At 36.3% G+C, this 16,955-nt stretch overlaps 1 protein-coding gene across 3 annotated transcripts in view; it reads left to right on the top strand.

Moving 5' to 3' along the window:
* The window catches only part of MAGI3 (membrane associated guanylate kinase, WW and PDZ domain containing 3), a 306,230-nt gene that overhangs the window by 215,397 nt on the left and 73,878 nt on the right, over positions 1–16,955 (top strand). For all 3 annotated transcript variants that reach the window (XM_071217190.1, XM_058303015.2, XM_058303014.2), the window contains exons 3-4: positions 599–718; positions 6,386–6,595. In XM_071217190.1, coding sequence (XP_071073291.1) covers positions 599–718; positions 6,386–6,595 — 330 coding nt within the window. The remainder of the gene's footprint in view (positions 1–598; positions 719–6,385; positions 6,596–16,955) is intronic.

Raw genomic sequence — 16,955 nt, 5'->3', positions numbered from 1 at the left:
TGAAATTACCTGGATAATGGCTAAGAGGCAATATGTGAATACTTGTCTTAAATGTTTTATTCATTAGTCTAAAAATAATTTCATAATATTTGATCAAGTTTTTAAAAATAAAGTTCACTAAAAGAACTTTTTTGTGTGTGCAAAATAAGTATAATGAACAATGAAAAGAGGCCACAAAATAAAGATAGTAGGTACAGAAGGGAGAGAAGAATACATAGGAGAGCTACATAAAAATGAAATCTGTCATTGGTGGATTTATCTCTTCTTCCTGCTATTAAGTAATAATAATAAGAGAAGTATTAACTGTTGGCTCTTAAGAAGTTAAACCTCTTTGGCACTAAAATTCTTTCAGAGACCTTGTAGTTTTGAATTTCATAAACTCATGAATATCAGTAGATTTTGTTGAAGTATATTTACTTATCGTATATTATTTATTTTCATGTTCACCTAGTATTGTTTACTAGCAAGTATAGTATATTCAATAGTCTTTTTCTCCCATGTGATCTCTGTAGACTGAATTTTCTATTATTCTGAATATTTGTGAGTTTAAAAGTACTTTGCAACCTATTTTTTTCCTTTCTTTTTTTTTTTCCCTTAGGCACTACAAGGGCTCCCAGGGATGGGGAAGTACCAGGGGTGGACTATAATTTCATTTCTGTTGAACAATTCAAAGCACTGGAAGAGAGTGGAGCATTATTAGAAAGTGGAACATATGATGGTATGTCCCCAAATATTAACAACAACAGCAAAAGAAAAAAAAACAGAAAACTATCTGAATTATTTCAGAGAGGATTTGATCAGTATTTTACTGTGTTTTTTAGTTTTTTTTGATGTTTTTTTTTTCTGTCAACCTTTGGGGAAATTTTCCTCTGATTAGGAGATTTATCATCTTCTAATGTAAAATGGCTTTAGACAGTAAGCAAAGCATTCCATTATATAATAAAGTTAAAAATGAACAATCTACTTAAAAATCAAACTTACATTTTGCATATTTCATAGTAATACACAGTTATCATATGAAATCAACAAATATTTGTCGATTGCTATTTGCCCAGCAGTATGATGGGCCCTCATAAAATAAATCAACAGTTTACTTCTCTTACCAGTAAAATATCATTTTTTAAAATGTGTTTGTGTTTTTAAAGTGAAATAGGAAGGATGTGTATTTTCTATTGGCAATGGTTTGTTATAGTTATACTTCACTCGTCAATCTCAATCTCAGTTTGGTCATAAATGTGAGACTACTAAAAGAGATTAGGAATATTATTTTTAAAAAAATAACAACAATAAAATCTAAATTTTCTGGAATTGCCAGTTACTGCTGCATTCTAAAGATTATGGTTATTTTGAAATGTAGGTGTGATTGCTCTGTAGATTGGGAAATAATGAAGAAATTTTAATGCAGCTGGGAATCCAAAATTTGTACACTTGAAAAAAAAATCTATGTGTACCTTGACTGTTTTGATGAAAAGATGGGGGGGGGGGCGGGAGATGCAGGAAGGAGAAACATCAAAATCAAAACAGGATAATTGGTTTTCTTTTTATGTATCTGGTTCATCTACCTAATTGATTACAGGAAATAAAGATTTGGAATCAATTTTTAAATGATTCTATATTAGTCTTTTATTTCTTTTACCTAGTACACTTCACTGGCAAGCTTATCCACTCCCATAGCATCCCATACTTCTTCATCACTGCCTTATCATGGCATTATAATTACCTGTTTATAAGCTCCCTGAAGGTAGAGGTCATGCTTTTTTATTTGATATTATCCTCAATACCTGGTATTTGAAAAATATTTAGCCTTGAATTCAACATATCAAAATATGTATTTGTGTTCTATCCAAAAGAGTAATTCTTTATCATTTCTTTCCTTAGTGGCACCATGAGCTCAAAACAGTAGTGTCATTTACTTCCACTTTTTTTCTCACAGTCCCATCCAATCACTTACTTCATCTGTTCATTTCTTCCTTTGCAGCAACTCTCAAAATGCCTTTCTCTTCCATTTCGCAACCTCATTACACAAACTCTTACAGTTAATCTTATTTGTTTCAATTTCTTCCTTCCATCCAGTCCACACTGTTCGTTGCTACCATGTTAGTGCTCTTCAAGTACACTCTGATCATGCCCCTTTCCTATTCAGAATCTTTTGTGATTTCCTTTTTCCTACAGAGTTTGACCCCACTACGCTTTCTGGGCTTAACTACCACTAATCATTCATTCATTCATCAATTTATTTGATCCTTCTTTATTCATTCAACAACCATTTATTAAATGCCTTCTGTATTCCAAGCAGTATAAGAGAAAGTAAGAGTACTGTGATAAGCAAGACTGATATGATCTTGCGTTCATAAATCCTACATTTTAATGGGGGAGATAGCCAAACCAAACAAACAAAATATCAGTTAAGGTAAATGTTACAAAGGAAACGAGAAACAAAGGATTTAAAGAAAATAATAGGAAGATCTTCTTTAGATAAGGTAGCCAGTGAGAACTTCTCAGAGGACAATTGAGAAGAAATGACAGCTACTTATATTTGTTTTTATTTTTATTTTTTGCAAAAACCTGCTCTCCTACATCTCCCTTGTTTAGGCCACCATTCTGATGAGTTCAATATGTATGTTTTTATTTGCCTGTGTTCTTGTAGAATGTGTGTTGTGTCTTGCGGTGCCTATACTTACTATTTGCATTTGTACCATGTTTTATATCTCATCAGTTTTTTACTATTTTCATTTATTCCTGTGTTTTTGAAATTCATCCATGTTGCTATATTGTATATACATGTGTTATGTTTAACTGCTGCCTAGAACTTGATGTGAATCTACATTTTGCTTATCCATTTTTCTAGTGATGGGCAACTAGACTTTCTCCAGTGCCCCACCACCACAGATAAAGCCAAAACAAATATTCTTGTACATGTTGTCTTACAGACCTGTATGAGAATTTCTATGGGAAGTACACCCAAAGCAGAACTGGGGGTCATAGGGTATACATATACTTAATCTTGTCAAGTAGTGTTGGCTAGCTCTCCAGTCTGCATTCCCATGAGCAGTGCCTGGGGGTTCCTATAGCTGTAGCATGGCTCCATATCCTCATCGACACTTGGCATTATCCAGCACTATAATTTTGCCAATATAATGGTTGTATACATGTTCTCATTTTAATTTTAGTTTCTCTTATTGCCAGAGAATTTGAGCATCTTTTCCTATGCTTATTAGTCTTTCGAACTTAAGCAAATTCTCTGTCCATTTGCTTTGCCTTTTTTAAAGTGAGATTTCCGTCCATTCTGGTGTGCAACCATTTCATAGATTCTTAGATATTTATCAGGATATTAATCCCTTATAAGGTTTAAACATTTCAGATATGTTCTCCCATTCTGCCACCTAATAACTTTGTCCTGTGTGCCTTCATTGAACAGAAATCCTTAATTTTTAATATATTGAATTTGTCACTATTTTCCTTGTAATTTTTGCTTTTAAAGTTTTGTTTAAAAAGGCCTTCTCTCCCGTTAGATAACAAAGATATTCTCCTAATAGGTATAAGAACTTGATATGTGGCAAAATGTCATATTATGTATTATTACTATGTGTTAAACTTCAGTGATTATCAGGGAAATATAAATTAAAACAACCATCAGACACCATTTCACATCCATCAGATTGGCAAGAATTTAAGTCTCATAATTGTGTGAAATGGAAACTCCCATGTATTGCTGGTGAGGCTGTAAAATGGTACAACCCTTTTGTTGGAGAGCATTTTTGCATCAGCTAGCAATTTTGAAGGTGCACATCAGTCTCTGACCCAGAAGAGTTCCCTCTCTAGTTGTCTACTATAGTGAAATGCTTGCCCATGTGCCTATGTGGACAAGTACCAGAATATTCATTATAGTACTGTTCAAAACAGTGAGAAAATGGAAGCAACTCTCCTTTAGTGGAGGAATGGATAAAATACATTCTGATTTGTTCATAAAAATGGACTATTATACAGCAGTTGAATGAACTAGGTCTACATGTATCAACATGAATAAGTCTTAGAACTATAATTAAGTAAATTGCAAGTTACAGAAGGATATGTATAGCATGATTCTATTTATAAAAATACTGAGATGTTAGGAAAACACTTTATGAAGTTTTTAGGAAAACAGTGGTATGTATTTGATTATACATGTGTATATATGTCTTGGACATTGACATTTTAAAGGGAGATGACACATACCAACTTCAGGATAGTGGTTACTTCAGGGAGGGGAGTTAGAGCTTTAATTTTATATGTGACCATATATGTATATCCTTTAAAAAGTAACAGATCTGAAAGAAATCTGGCAAAAGTTAATATCTGGAGGATGTGTATATAATTCAATATTTCTAATATTATTGCCTATGAATTTATATATGTTTAAAATATTTAATAATTCTATTGTGAAAATAAAAAGCCTTCAGAAAAGAAAAAAGCTCCAAAATAGGCTCCCAAAAGATGAAAAATGTTTTTGGTTTTATTTTGATAGTAACTATAGTCAATGTTCACAAACCTTGGAATATCTTGTTGTACCTGAAAGCTTGACATTTATCAACAACTCAAGAAAAGTAGATCTAAGCACTCAACACTGAGCTATACCCACTCTGCAATCTTATAGGTTTTCAAATCATCGTAGTTAAAATCTAAAAAAGTTTATGTAATCTTTTGGGATCATAAAATGATTGAAGATTTAAAAAAAAAAAAGAAAAGAAAAGTAGATCTAAGTTATTTATAGATAAGGCTCTTTTTCTTTCTTAATCTAAGCCCAATAATTTTTTTCTTAAAATTTAGGAAATTTTGCCAGAATTTAGTATGAAGTCCTCAAATCTTGTCAATGGTTATGAATAATTAAGAATTCACATAAATTATGTTTCTGTGTTTCTAGTAACACTATTACCCTCCTTTAAAAAGTGGACCTTTAATTTTTACTGTGGTATAAAGTGTGGTTATTGGTCATACTGCAGCAAACCTTGAGATCCTAGAACACCCTGTCCTCCAGCAAACCTCTCTTCAGAGGACTTTTGTGCCCTCTGCCTTAGAGAAGTGTTAACTGACTTTTTCATTGGTTCCTTGCTTTTCTGTTTTCCAGAATGTTTGCAGAGATTCTCTTAGTCTGTTTTAATAAGAATCTTTGCATCCACTTGAAAGGAATAACTCCATTTCATACGTCTTTGGAAGCAAGGGAACAGATGAGTAGGGAGACGCAGAATGTAATTACCAAGTTTTTTAGATTTATTTCATTGTTTTGTCTTAATATTTCAATGACAGTTACTGCTGAAAGTAAAATTTCTAAATAATGGTTTCCCCCTCAAAGTGTGCATTTGCCTAAGTATTATGGTGAACAACCTGTACTTTTATCCTCCAGGAAAAAGAATAGATCATTAACCTCAATAATTTACCTTATGTGAATGAGCATCAAAATTATTTCTTTAGAAATGAAATGATTTGAAGATGTAATTTAAAATATATATATATCATGAGTATTTTACTCCCTAACCATATTTATCTTTCTATAATATTAGAGAAATGATTGATAATAAGATCAAAACTAGTAGGAGCCACCAATGGTTAATGTAACCTGTTGAGTATTTTTCTATTGTATTTGACTGCCTAATGGAAATATATGACAAATTAAGATATTCATTTGCTTTCATTCTATTCTGAAACATTTATTTTTACTACTGATTTACTATTTTTACTACTGATTTAATATATTAAAGTTAAAGTACTTCTTGCTTACCTGAGAGTAAGCCAGTATTGAATTGCACTAATAATGTCTCTGTTCAATAAATTGCCAGATAAAATAATTGGAATGCTTAGAAAAAAATTTTTTTAATTACCTTTACATAAACAGCTTGTATTTCTGCACAAACTGGTTCTTAGCTTTATCCTACCTGCATGTTTCCTCATTTTATCAAAATAATTCATTATGTTTACACATTAGAGCAAAATTATAGTTTTCTCTTTCACTCCCACCTTTTCTACCAGTTAGTCTTACCTGAGAGCACTGATACATTTAAATTCCCAGAAGGGAAACAAATCATTGGCTATGATTCAGAACCCACGTAAAGTACACCATGTAGGAATAAATATCTACATACATAAAGTCAACTTGCTGGCTTTAGTACCAATAGCATTAAGATATTAGATAATATTAAATAAAGTGTGGGGAAGGGCACGTGAGTAATTAGTTCTTCCCTCTTTTTCGGCCTCCCACCCCACCCTCCTTTAAGAAGGTGTCTCCTTTTGATGGTTGATGTTCAAAAACCCCAGTGTACCAGGACAGGCGGAGGAGATGTGCCTTAAGTCATGTTGTTCTGACCCAGCTCAGCATTAGTACTTGCAGCTGCTGCTCTTTTGTCCACTTCAGGAAACTTCTATGGAACTCCCAAGCCTCCTGCAGAACCCAGCCCTTTCCAGCCAGATCCGGTTGATCAAGTCCTCTTCGATAATGAGTTTGACACGGAATCCCAAAGAAAACGAACTACATCTGTCAGCAAGATGGAAAGAATGGACAGTTCTCTTCCTGAAGAGGAAGAGGAGGAGGACCGGGATGCTGTCAATGGCAGTGGAAATCCAGGTTTGTAAATAAATGAACTTCTCACTGATATTTGTCTAGGTTGACTTTACCATTACATTGAATTAGAAGTAGTAAATTTATTCACAAACCAAGTAGAGAGCAAGTGACAGAATTCTAATTTTGTGAAAAAGCTATATGTAAAGCAGAGACCATCCTGGAAGCTAAAGTGACTTGCCCAAATAGGCAATTTTGATAAATAAGTAATAAGCTACCATTAGTAATAATATGCTGTTACTCTCCTGCCTAAAAGATATTTGAGATTATTTTCCGATCGATCCTGAGATAATGGAAATCTTGTTAGCCCAACTCCTACCTTATAGGATATGAGGACAATTTTAGATGGTTTAGAGTTTAAACTTGAACCAAAACAGAGCATAGAGGGTTTGGAAATATGCCAGTAAAAATTATCTGAGAGCTTTGTTAAAAATATTTTGAATTTAAATTCTGAGTCCACTCAAAGAAAATTTCCAAATTTGACACCCATATTTTTTACTAACTGTAAAACCAACAAAATTTTGGTGGTGGAGAATCTTCTGCTTTTGAATTCCCCTAAATAATATGGTAACTGCTTAGGAGATTCTTACATTTGTAAGTAATTGAAACTATAAGAACAAAGAGAAAAATGAAAAAAAAAAAGTATAAGAAACCTTAGAATCACAGCTGAACTAATTTCAGTGCCATTTATTGTAACAATTCCATTCAAAACACGAGAGTGTAAACTTCTTCAGGGCTGAAACTTCTGCTAGTTTTGTTCATTGCTGTATTCCTAGCACCAGCAACAGTGCCTGGCACATGGTAAGAACTGAAAAATTATTTTGTTGGTGTCCAATAAATGAATTCAATCATATCACCAAATTTGCAGAACCTATTATCCTGTAATTTTCCAAGCACTCTGTTCTTTTCCTTCATCAGTTATTAAAATTTGTTACGTATGTTGTATTTGTTGACTTAATACATTCACTGTTTGTGACCCCTCTCCAGACTGTGAGTTCTGTTCTATAGTCCTAACACTTCACATAGTCATGCCACATAGTATATTTAATAATAAATTACCCCAATATGTTTGAGCATAAAGAGAAATTGTATCATTGATGGAGAGAAAGTGGCCACAGTAGTTGCTGAGGGCAGGGAGTGGGAAGAAGACATGTGATGAGGGGGCATTTTTGGGACTTTGGAGTTGTCCTGAATGATATTGCAGGGTCGGATGCTGGATTTTATATATCCTGCCATAACCCACTGAATGTACCGGGGGAGAGTGTGAACTACAGAGTACACTATTATCCATGTGGTGCAGCAGTGCTCCAAAATGTGTTCACGGAGGGACAATGATGGGGGAGGTTGTTGGTGTGGGAGGAGTGGGGTGGCGGGATGGAGGGTATATGGGAACCTCTTATGTTTTTTATAATGTAACCTTTTTTGTGATGTATGTATCTTCAAAAAAATGTAATTTACTAAAATGATGGGGGTGAGGCAGTGGGGTGTGGGTTATATGGGAACCTCATGTTTTTTTAATGTAACGTTCTATGTCATCTATTAATTAATTTTAAAACTTTTATTTAAAAAAAAGGGAAGGTGAATTCACGTGTAGGTCATGAAGGATTATTAAGGAAATCCTATCATGGAGGTTTGCTCTCTCACAAAAATAAGTCTGTTAATATTTTAAAGTGCTAAACACTGGAATTAGAGACATGAATCTGCCCCAATATGGGCATTTATATGTTTTTAATTTGAAGGAAAAGGAACTGTTCTTTTTAAATTTCCTAGTGCAGAGGTTCAGTGGTCAATGCAGTTCCCTTAGAAATAAGCCTGCCTGTAATCCTCATAGTTTGTGTCATGTAAGCTAGTTGCTCAAGAAAATATTACATACTCTTTGAAGTTAGTATTTAAAGGAGGTATATCCAAGAGTGAGGAGGAAATACTACTCACTATATATAATATATATTTCTTTGTAAAAGAAAATACTCAGAATATTTAAATGCAAAAATGGTGAAATTTACTAATCTACTTAAATCCTTTATTTTTTCTGAGTACGCATTAACTGTAGTCATTAACTTATCATTCAGAGCTAGGGAGATATACTTTGTCTACTGCTCTTGGGGACTAGAATCCCTGCCTTGAAAAACCATAGAATTGTTGTGGAGTGGGAAGAGGTTAGGGAGAGGTTTATTTGTATATACCAATATATATATTATTTGATATCTTGCTGAAGAATTAACCTAAAATAATGCTAATGTGCTCACAAAGGATGATTTGTTATACAATAATGCTAAATTTTTTTCCAAGAGGAGATGTTACATAAACAACATATTCCCAATGGCTCCTTTACTTAGCCACTTGGAACAATATTAAGAAAAGTGTTATAGATCATATAATTGCTTTTGCTTTTCTCCTACAAAACTTATTTCCCAAGAAGGTAACTCCCATCTAGATTGACTTATACTTGTGTGCCTTTTAATTTCTATCACTTTTTCTGTATAAACATATACTTTAATTATTGGTTGAGTTTCGTTTAATTATACTTACTCTTTAACTTGAGAAACAGTTATTTCTCTACGTTTATTTCAGACTGACAATTAAGAGGTGAAAGATGTTGTGTTTTTCTTCATCTTTATCCAAAGAAATATGAAAGGCTCCCTTTTCCCCATACCTTCTCTACTTTACACATTTTCTCCTGAGTTTCGCAGTAATCTTTTATAAGACAGTTTGGCACTGATACTACTACATCTATCAGTGGAACACAAAATAGTGCTATAGGAAAGGAACCATCTCTCTGGAAGGTATTACAAAAGAACCAAGTCTCTATTCACCTCCTACCAAAGCAGGTATGCAGAAAGTTATTCTGCCATCTTTATGTCGCAGGTTCATATGCATTACTCTTTTCCTCAAATTTAGTCTATCCTATCATATCTTATACATTGCTTACCTGTGATATATATATTTAATTCCTTTAAACTTTTCATCCCTCAACATAAAACCAACACACATTAAATGCACGAAACCTGAAAACTCAGAAAAGAAGGAAAAAAAAAAGACATCACCTTATCGCTCAGAGATAATTACTTCTCTGTCTTGTCTTGTTTTTAAAGTAATATGTGGTCTAATCTTTTTCTTTGATTATGAAAATAATACATATCCAGTGTAAACGATATAGGAAAGTCAGGAAGGCGCCCAGCGCCCCCAGCTAGTCAAGCCCTTGGTACAGGGTGTGTGTGTGTGTGTGTGTGTGTGTGTGTGTGTTAAATATGTGTATTGATAGACAGATACATACATACATATGTTACATAAATTACATCAAATATCATTTGAAACCTATTTTTCTTCACCATTGCCCATTATCAAATGATATTATATGTTATTTCTAATGATTACATGGTATTCTCCACTATCGCTTTGACAAGATTTATTTAACCATTCCTTTTCCTTGATCATTGACTATTTAGAATACTGCCTTTTTTAAACTATCATAAGCAACTCTCCAATATCCTTGTAAATAAATTGATCTGTATGTCTTGGGAAATTATAAATTCATTGGAAATTCCTAAAAGTAGAATGACTGGTTAAAGGTATTTATATTTTAGGGTTTTCGATAAGCATAGCCAAATTGTTCTACAAAAAGGTTATAAAAATGATGGTTCTATTTATAATCATCTGAAGGATTATGAATATATCTGAGCTAAATATTTCTCCTACATTTCTATTCAAGTTGTCCTCACCCCCCAAAGATCGGGACTTTTCCAGCAGACCTAATTTTTTTGTGCATGTATTTATTTATTTTCTTTTTATTACGGGAAATTTCAGGCACATACTTAAGGAAAGAAAATAGTAGAATGAACCTTCATGGACCATCATATAGATTTAATAACCATTGATTTTCTACCAGTCTTGTTTATTCTCCTGTCCTACAAACAACACTTTTTAGAAAAAAAAAATTAGAGAATTCATGGGTTTACAGAACCATCATGCATAAAATACAGGATTCTCATATACTACCCTGTTCTTGACACCTTGCATTGGTGTGGTACATTTGTTACAACTAATGAAAGCACATTTTTATAATTGTACTATTAACTATAGTCCATGTTTTAACTTAGGGTTCATTGTAGAGTGCAGTTCCATGATTTTTTTCTTTGTAATTTTTATTCTGTTACCATATATATAACTTAGCATTTCTGCTTTTAGCCCCAGTTAGTTATGTATTTCAATGCTGTTAATTATACTCAATGTTATGCCAACAACCCTTCTTTTTCTTGTGGAGTTTTAAAAAACAAATTCCAGATATCAACCTACCATTTACATACATCTTTAAAATTTTTAGAGTCTTCATTATTTACTTATGGCCCAACAGAACGAAGACAATTTAAAGTTATTTATTTATTTAATTACTTTTCTGCTTAGAGAAAGGTGTAAGTTAGTATTTACAAAGTCCATACCAAAAGAGTCTGAGAGACAGTGTGGTAAAGAACTGAAAACACTAAGCGGGTAGATTCATAGGAAGACATATACATTTCTAGATATTTCTCTCACAGTAATAGTTTGAATATTTGTTGAATAAATGAATGCATTTGGAGTACTATTTGTGAAGCACTAAAGCATTAAATATGACTGTAGGGAAGTGGATTTGGCTCAACTTATAGAGCATCCATCTACCACATGGGAGGTCCAGGGTTCAAACCCAGGGCCTCCTTGACCCGTGTGGAGTTGGCCTATGTGCGGTGCTGATGCGCACAAGGAGTGCCGTGCCATGCTGGGGTATCCCCCACATAGGGGAGCCCCACGCACAAGGAGTGCGCCCCATAAGGAGAGCCACCCCATGCAAAAAAAGCGCAGCCCACCCGGGAGTGGTGCCACACACACTGAGAGGTGACACAGCAAGATGACACAAAAAAGAGACACAGATTCCCAGTGCCGCTGACAAGAATACAGGCGGACACAGAAGAACACACAATGAATGGACACAGAGAGCAGACAACGGGGGTGGGGTTGGGGTGGGGGGAGTGTGGAGAAAAAAAAATATGTACATAAATGTAACTACAAAAACATTCCAAATAAAAATGCCAGTTGAAGGATTATTTAGACCTTTGCCTTCCATTAATAAAGATAACCTAGTATTGATTTTATTTGAAATTATTTTAAAATTTGAGTGTTTCATTTATTTTCAACAAATATTTATTCAGCACTTGCTAAACATCTTGACACTAGGAATTGTTTCTGGTGCTGGGAATACAGCAGTGAATAAAACAGACAAAAACCCCTGTCCTATTGGAGCTTACCTCATGGTGGGAGAAATAGAAACTATCCAGTATAAATAAATAATATATATGTTTAGTTGTGTGTTAGATGATGCAAAAGAGAAAAAGAGAGCAGAGGAAGAGAATAAGAAGGGATGGTGGCCAAGGCTGTTGAGTGGTTTGCAATTTTAGATAGAGTGGCAGAGAAGTTGTGATGGTTAGGCTAATGTGTACGATTTAAGGTAATGTATATGGTTGCTGAGTTGACAAGGGGTAGACTGAGGGTTAGGCTAATATGTCCACTTGGACAGCTAATTGCCCAGTTATTTGGTCAAGCAAGCACTGAGCTAATTGTAATACAAGGACATTTATGGACTTCAGTTATCAGTGAGTTTACTGCATAGATGGCTGGTTACATCTACAATCAACTGAGGAGATTGCCGTCAGCAACGAGTGATACTTTATCCAGTCAGCTGAATGCCTTAAAAGTGAAACTGATTTCAGCATTCAGAGAGAATTTCCCAGCTCATCTGAACAGCAATGTCTCCCGGAAACTCATCAAGGACTTTCATTGGACTTTCATCGGAGCTCCTGGTTGCAGCCTCCTGCGGAACCTGGACTTGTGCATCCCCACGGTTACTTGAGAGACTCTTACAGAATCTTATACTATTTACAGATCTCTCCTGTTGATTCTGTTTCCCTAGAGAACCCTGACTAATTCAGAAGTCCTCACTGAGAAGGAGTCTCTGAAAGAAGTGAGGAAGTAAGTCCAGAATATCTGGGGGAAGACATTCCAACCAGTGGGAACTATAAGAAAAAAGGTCCTGAGGTGGGAGCAAGCCTGGAATATTAAAGGAAACCAGTATGGTTGGAGCAGAATGATGGAGCAGTCAGATGGTGAAGGGTGTGTGTGCATTATGTAGGATCTTAAAGGTTATTGAAGAATTTTGGTTTTTATTCTAAGATGAGAAGACATTATAAGGTTATTAGGAGCTCAGCTTGGGACATGTAAGTTTGAGATGCCTGTTAGCCATCCACATGAAACCATCATGTTTTAAGTTAGCTTTAAAAGTCAAAGTTCTGGACACCATCAGCCTGTAGCTTGTATAACAGTGAGACTGGACAAGATCACCAAGAGACTGAGCATAGAAAGAGAAGAGAAAAAGTCCAAAGACTGAGCCCTGAGACGGCACTCTACTATGGGAGTCGGCAGGGTGAAAAGCCACTGAGATAGGAGGAGCACTAACAGAGGGTAGTGCCCTGGAAGCCAGGGGAAGCAGGTATTTCAAGGAAGAGATGGTTAACTACGTCAGATGCTGCTGACGGCTCAACTCGGGTGAGTCTGAGAGTGGATGAGTGGATTTAGCAATGTGGAAGTCCTTGGTGACCTTGATAGGGAATGTTATATTAATAGGAAGTCAAAAGCCTTATTGGAATAGAGACTGAAAGAGTGGAAGGTAGAAGTGGAGGTAGCAAGAATAAAACTCTTTCAAGGAGATTTTCATGTTAAGGATTTCTTGGATGCTAGAGGGAAAAGAAATTGTTTTACTTTTTAAAGAACAGAGAAACAACATGTTTGTATGTGAAAATGTATGAAAATGATCCACTAGATAGGGAGGAAGATGATATAGGAGAGGGAGTGAGAGAACTGCTGTAGGCAAGAGGGAATGAGAAATAATTTGTAATTGTGGGGTTGGCTTTAGCTAGGAGCACAGTTCTTCAGAGTAACAGAAGGTGGAGTAAGTGGGCATAGTTGCTGTGTAGATGCAGTAGTGGGTGCTTGTGAAAATTTTCTTCTGCTTGCTTCAGTTTTCTCATTGAAATGGGAAACCAGGTCATCAAATAAGAAGAGAGGTAGAAGGAAATAGTAGAACTTGACTTGACTTCTGAAAAGGTGGCAGACTAGAAAGACATGGGACTCTTTCCTGTCCTAGAAAAATAGCTAGAGGACAGGCAGAAACGGCCTGGAAAAATAGGTTTTAGGGTTTAGGACACGAGGGGAAGGCTGGACATCACTCAGAAGAGAGAAGGGCAAAGGAAAGACTCTCGATGGCAAAACTGTGAGTTAACCTGCCGCTGCAGCTGTTATTGCCCTCCCCCACCCTATAGACAATGTCACATTCTCAGGCCTCCGAGCTGGCAGCTATAGACAAAGGGGGCCGCAGAGATCCACCTCCCCAGGAAACTAGAGGGACTCAGTCTAAGGGTAACTCAGCTTTTGACCCACGGATTTGGTCTGCTGTGTCTCAGGAACCCTTCCAGGAATGGTGGGGCTGTGCCAGGAATGGTGTGTTTGTCTTGGGAGCCAGCATGGAACTAAAGAGAGCCGACCCTCTCAGTCACTCTCCCTACTCACTGGGACTGGTCGTTGAGAACACAGAGGGGAGTGGAATTATTTCCTACCTGTGAAAAGAGAAGGGGCTACCAGCAAAGGTTGGAGAACAACCTCTGAGAAAGTTTGAATTATGAGGCTCTGAGCCATCAGGCAGGATCATCTATCACATTGATCTGGTCCATTTTGCAGAACACATTCCCATCAGGCTTTGAACTTAGAGGGCTTCTGAGGAGTGCCATCTGCCAGCTGACCAAGGAAGTGCATGTGAGGAAATTAAAATTAAATAAGTGGAAGCAGATGTGACTCAAGCATTTGAGCTCCTGACTCCCACATGTGAGGTCCCGGGTTTGGTTCCCAGTACCTCCTGAAAAAACAAACAAAACAAAAAAAAAACCCAACTTAGGGAAGCTGATACAGCTCAGTGGCTGAGCACTGTCTTCCACATATGAGGTCCTGGGTTCATTCCCTGGGCCCTGGTACCTCAAAAAACAAAATCCAACAACAATTTTTAAAAAGTAAACATGTAAGAGAGGCTTTTTGGGCCTTACAGCCTCTTTCCCCAAGGCCCTTGGAAGGAGGTCGGCAACCCATTATGGGTCCAGGGACCAGATGTGAGCAACTAACAGGAGTAATCCTAAAGACCCAGAACAGGGTGAACCAAGAATCCAAGAACAGCAGTTAACACAGCCTCCTGCCATTACATCCCGATGTGAGAGAAACTGCATCTGAGTAAACTCATAATCAGATGTCTAGACAGCGGCAAAAAATTACAAACCATACTAAGAAAATGGAAGAAATGGCTCAAGCAAAGGAATATGTCAAAGCCCCAGATGAGATGCAGAATTTGAGACAACTAATCAACAAGAGTCATATAGATTTTGAGAAATTAATGAGTTAAAAAGGTAATATGGCTTAAGAGATAAAGGACATAAAGAAGACACTAGGCAAACAAAAAGAATTTGAAAAGAATAGAAAAATAACAGCTTATAGGAATAAAAGATAAAATATATGAGATTAAAATCATGTTAGAGACATACAACAGAAGTCTCAAAATGATAGAAAAAATAGTAAATGACTCAGATGATTAGAATAGCTGAAATTGAAGAGAGAGAAAAACAAAGGTGGAAAAGAATGGAAAAAATTGGACAGGGCTTAGGGAGTTGAATGATAACACAAAATGCAACAACGTAAGTTTCAAAGGAGTTCCAGAAGGAGAAGAGAAGGGGAAAGGGCAGAAAGAGTATTAAAGGAAATAATGACTGAAAATTTCCCAACTCTCACCCAAGAAATAACGTTACCTGTCCCAGAAGCATAACATACCCCAATCAGAATAAATCCTAATAGACCTACTCCAAGACAACTCAGAATGTCAGATGTCAACAATAAAAAGAAAATTTTGAGAGCAGCAAGGGAAAAGCAAACCATCACATACAAGGGACACCCAGAAAGACTTAGTGTGGATTTTTTATCAGAAACCATGGAGGTGAGAAGTCAGTGATAAGATACAATTAGGATACTGAAAGAGAAAAACTACCAGCCAAGAATTCTTTATCCATCAAAATTGTCCTTCACAGGGAAGCAGACTTGGCCCAGTGGATAGGGCGTCTGCCTACCACATGTGAGGTCCGCAGTTCAAACCCTGGGCCTCCTTGACCTGTGTGGAGCTGACCCACGCACAGTGCTGATGTGTGCAAGGAGTGCCCTGCCACACAGGGGTGCCCCCCCGCGTAGGGGAGCCCCCCGCGCAAGGAGTGCACCCCGAAAGGAGAGCTGCCCAGTGCAAAAGAAAGTGCAGCCTGCCCAGGTATGGCACCGCACACACTGAGAACTGACAAAGCAAGGTAACGCAACAAAAAGAGACACAGATTTCCAGTGCTATCTGACAAGAATGCAAGCAAACACAGAACACACAGCGAATGGACACAGAGAGCAGGCAATGGGGGGAGGGAGAAATAAAACATTATGAATTTTTAAAAAAACCTCAGACCCTCATATCTACAATCAAGTGATTTTTGACAATGCTGTGAAGCCCTCACAGCTGAGCCAGAACAGTCTACTAAATGGTGCTAGAACAGGATATCCATATCCAAAAGAAAGAAACAGGACCCCTGTCTCCCACCTTATACAAAAATTAACTCAAAGTGGATCAAGGACCTAAATATAAAATTAACCTTAAAACTCCTAGAAGAAAATGTAGGAAAACATCTTCAAGATCTTGTGGTAGGCGCTCATTTCTTAAACCTTACACCCAAAGCATGAGGAACAAAAGAAAAAGTACATAAATGGGACTTCCTCAAAATTAAACACTTTTGCACCACAAAGGACCTTATCAAAAGGGTGAAAAGGCAGCCAACACAATGGGAGAAAGTATTTGGAAATCATGTATCTAGTAAGGGTTTAATATCCATGATATAAAGAGATTCTGCAACAATAAAAAGACAACCCGATTTAAAAATGAACAAAAGACTTGAAAAGACAATTGTCTGAAGAAGAAATACAAATGGCAAAAAAAACCCAAACACATAAAAAATGTTCAATATCACTAGCGATTAGGGAAATGCAAATCAATTCTAAAATGAGATATCATTTCAGTATTTAAAAACTTGGAACTGTAAATGTTAGAGAGGATGTGGAGAGATAGGAACACTTATTTACTGTTGGCAAGAATATAGAATGGTACAGCCATAGTGGAGGACCATTTGGCTGTTCCTAAGGAAGTTGAATATAGACTTGCCATGGGACCTGACAATACCATTACTAGGTATATACCCAGAACTGAGAGCAGTGACACGAATAG

Source organism: Dasypus novemcinctus, chromosome 9 (genome assembly GCF_030445035.2).
Source record: "Dasypus novemcinctus isolate mDasNov1 chromosome 9, mDasNov1.1.hap2, whole genome shotgun sequence".
Taxonomy (NCBI): Eukaryota; Metazoa; Chordata; class Mammalia; order Cingulata; family Dasypodidae; genus Dasypus; species Dasypus novemcinctus.
This window is presented reverse-complemented; position numbering and strand designations above follow the sequence as displayed.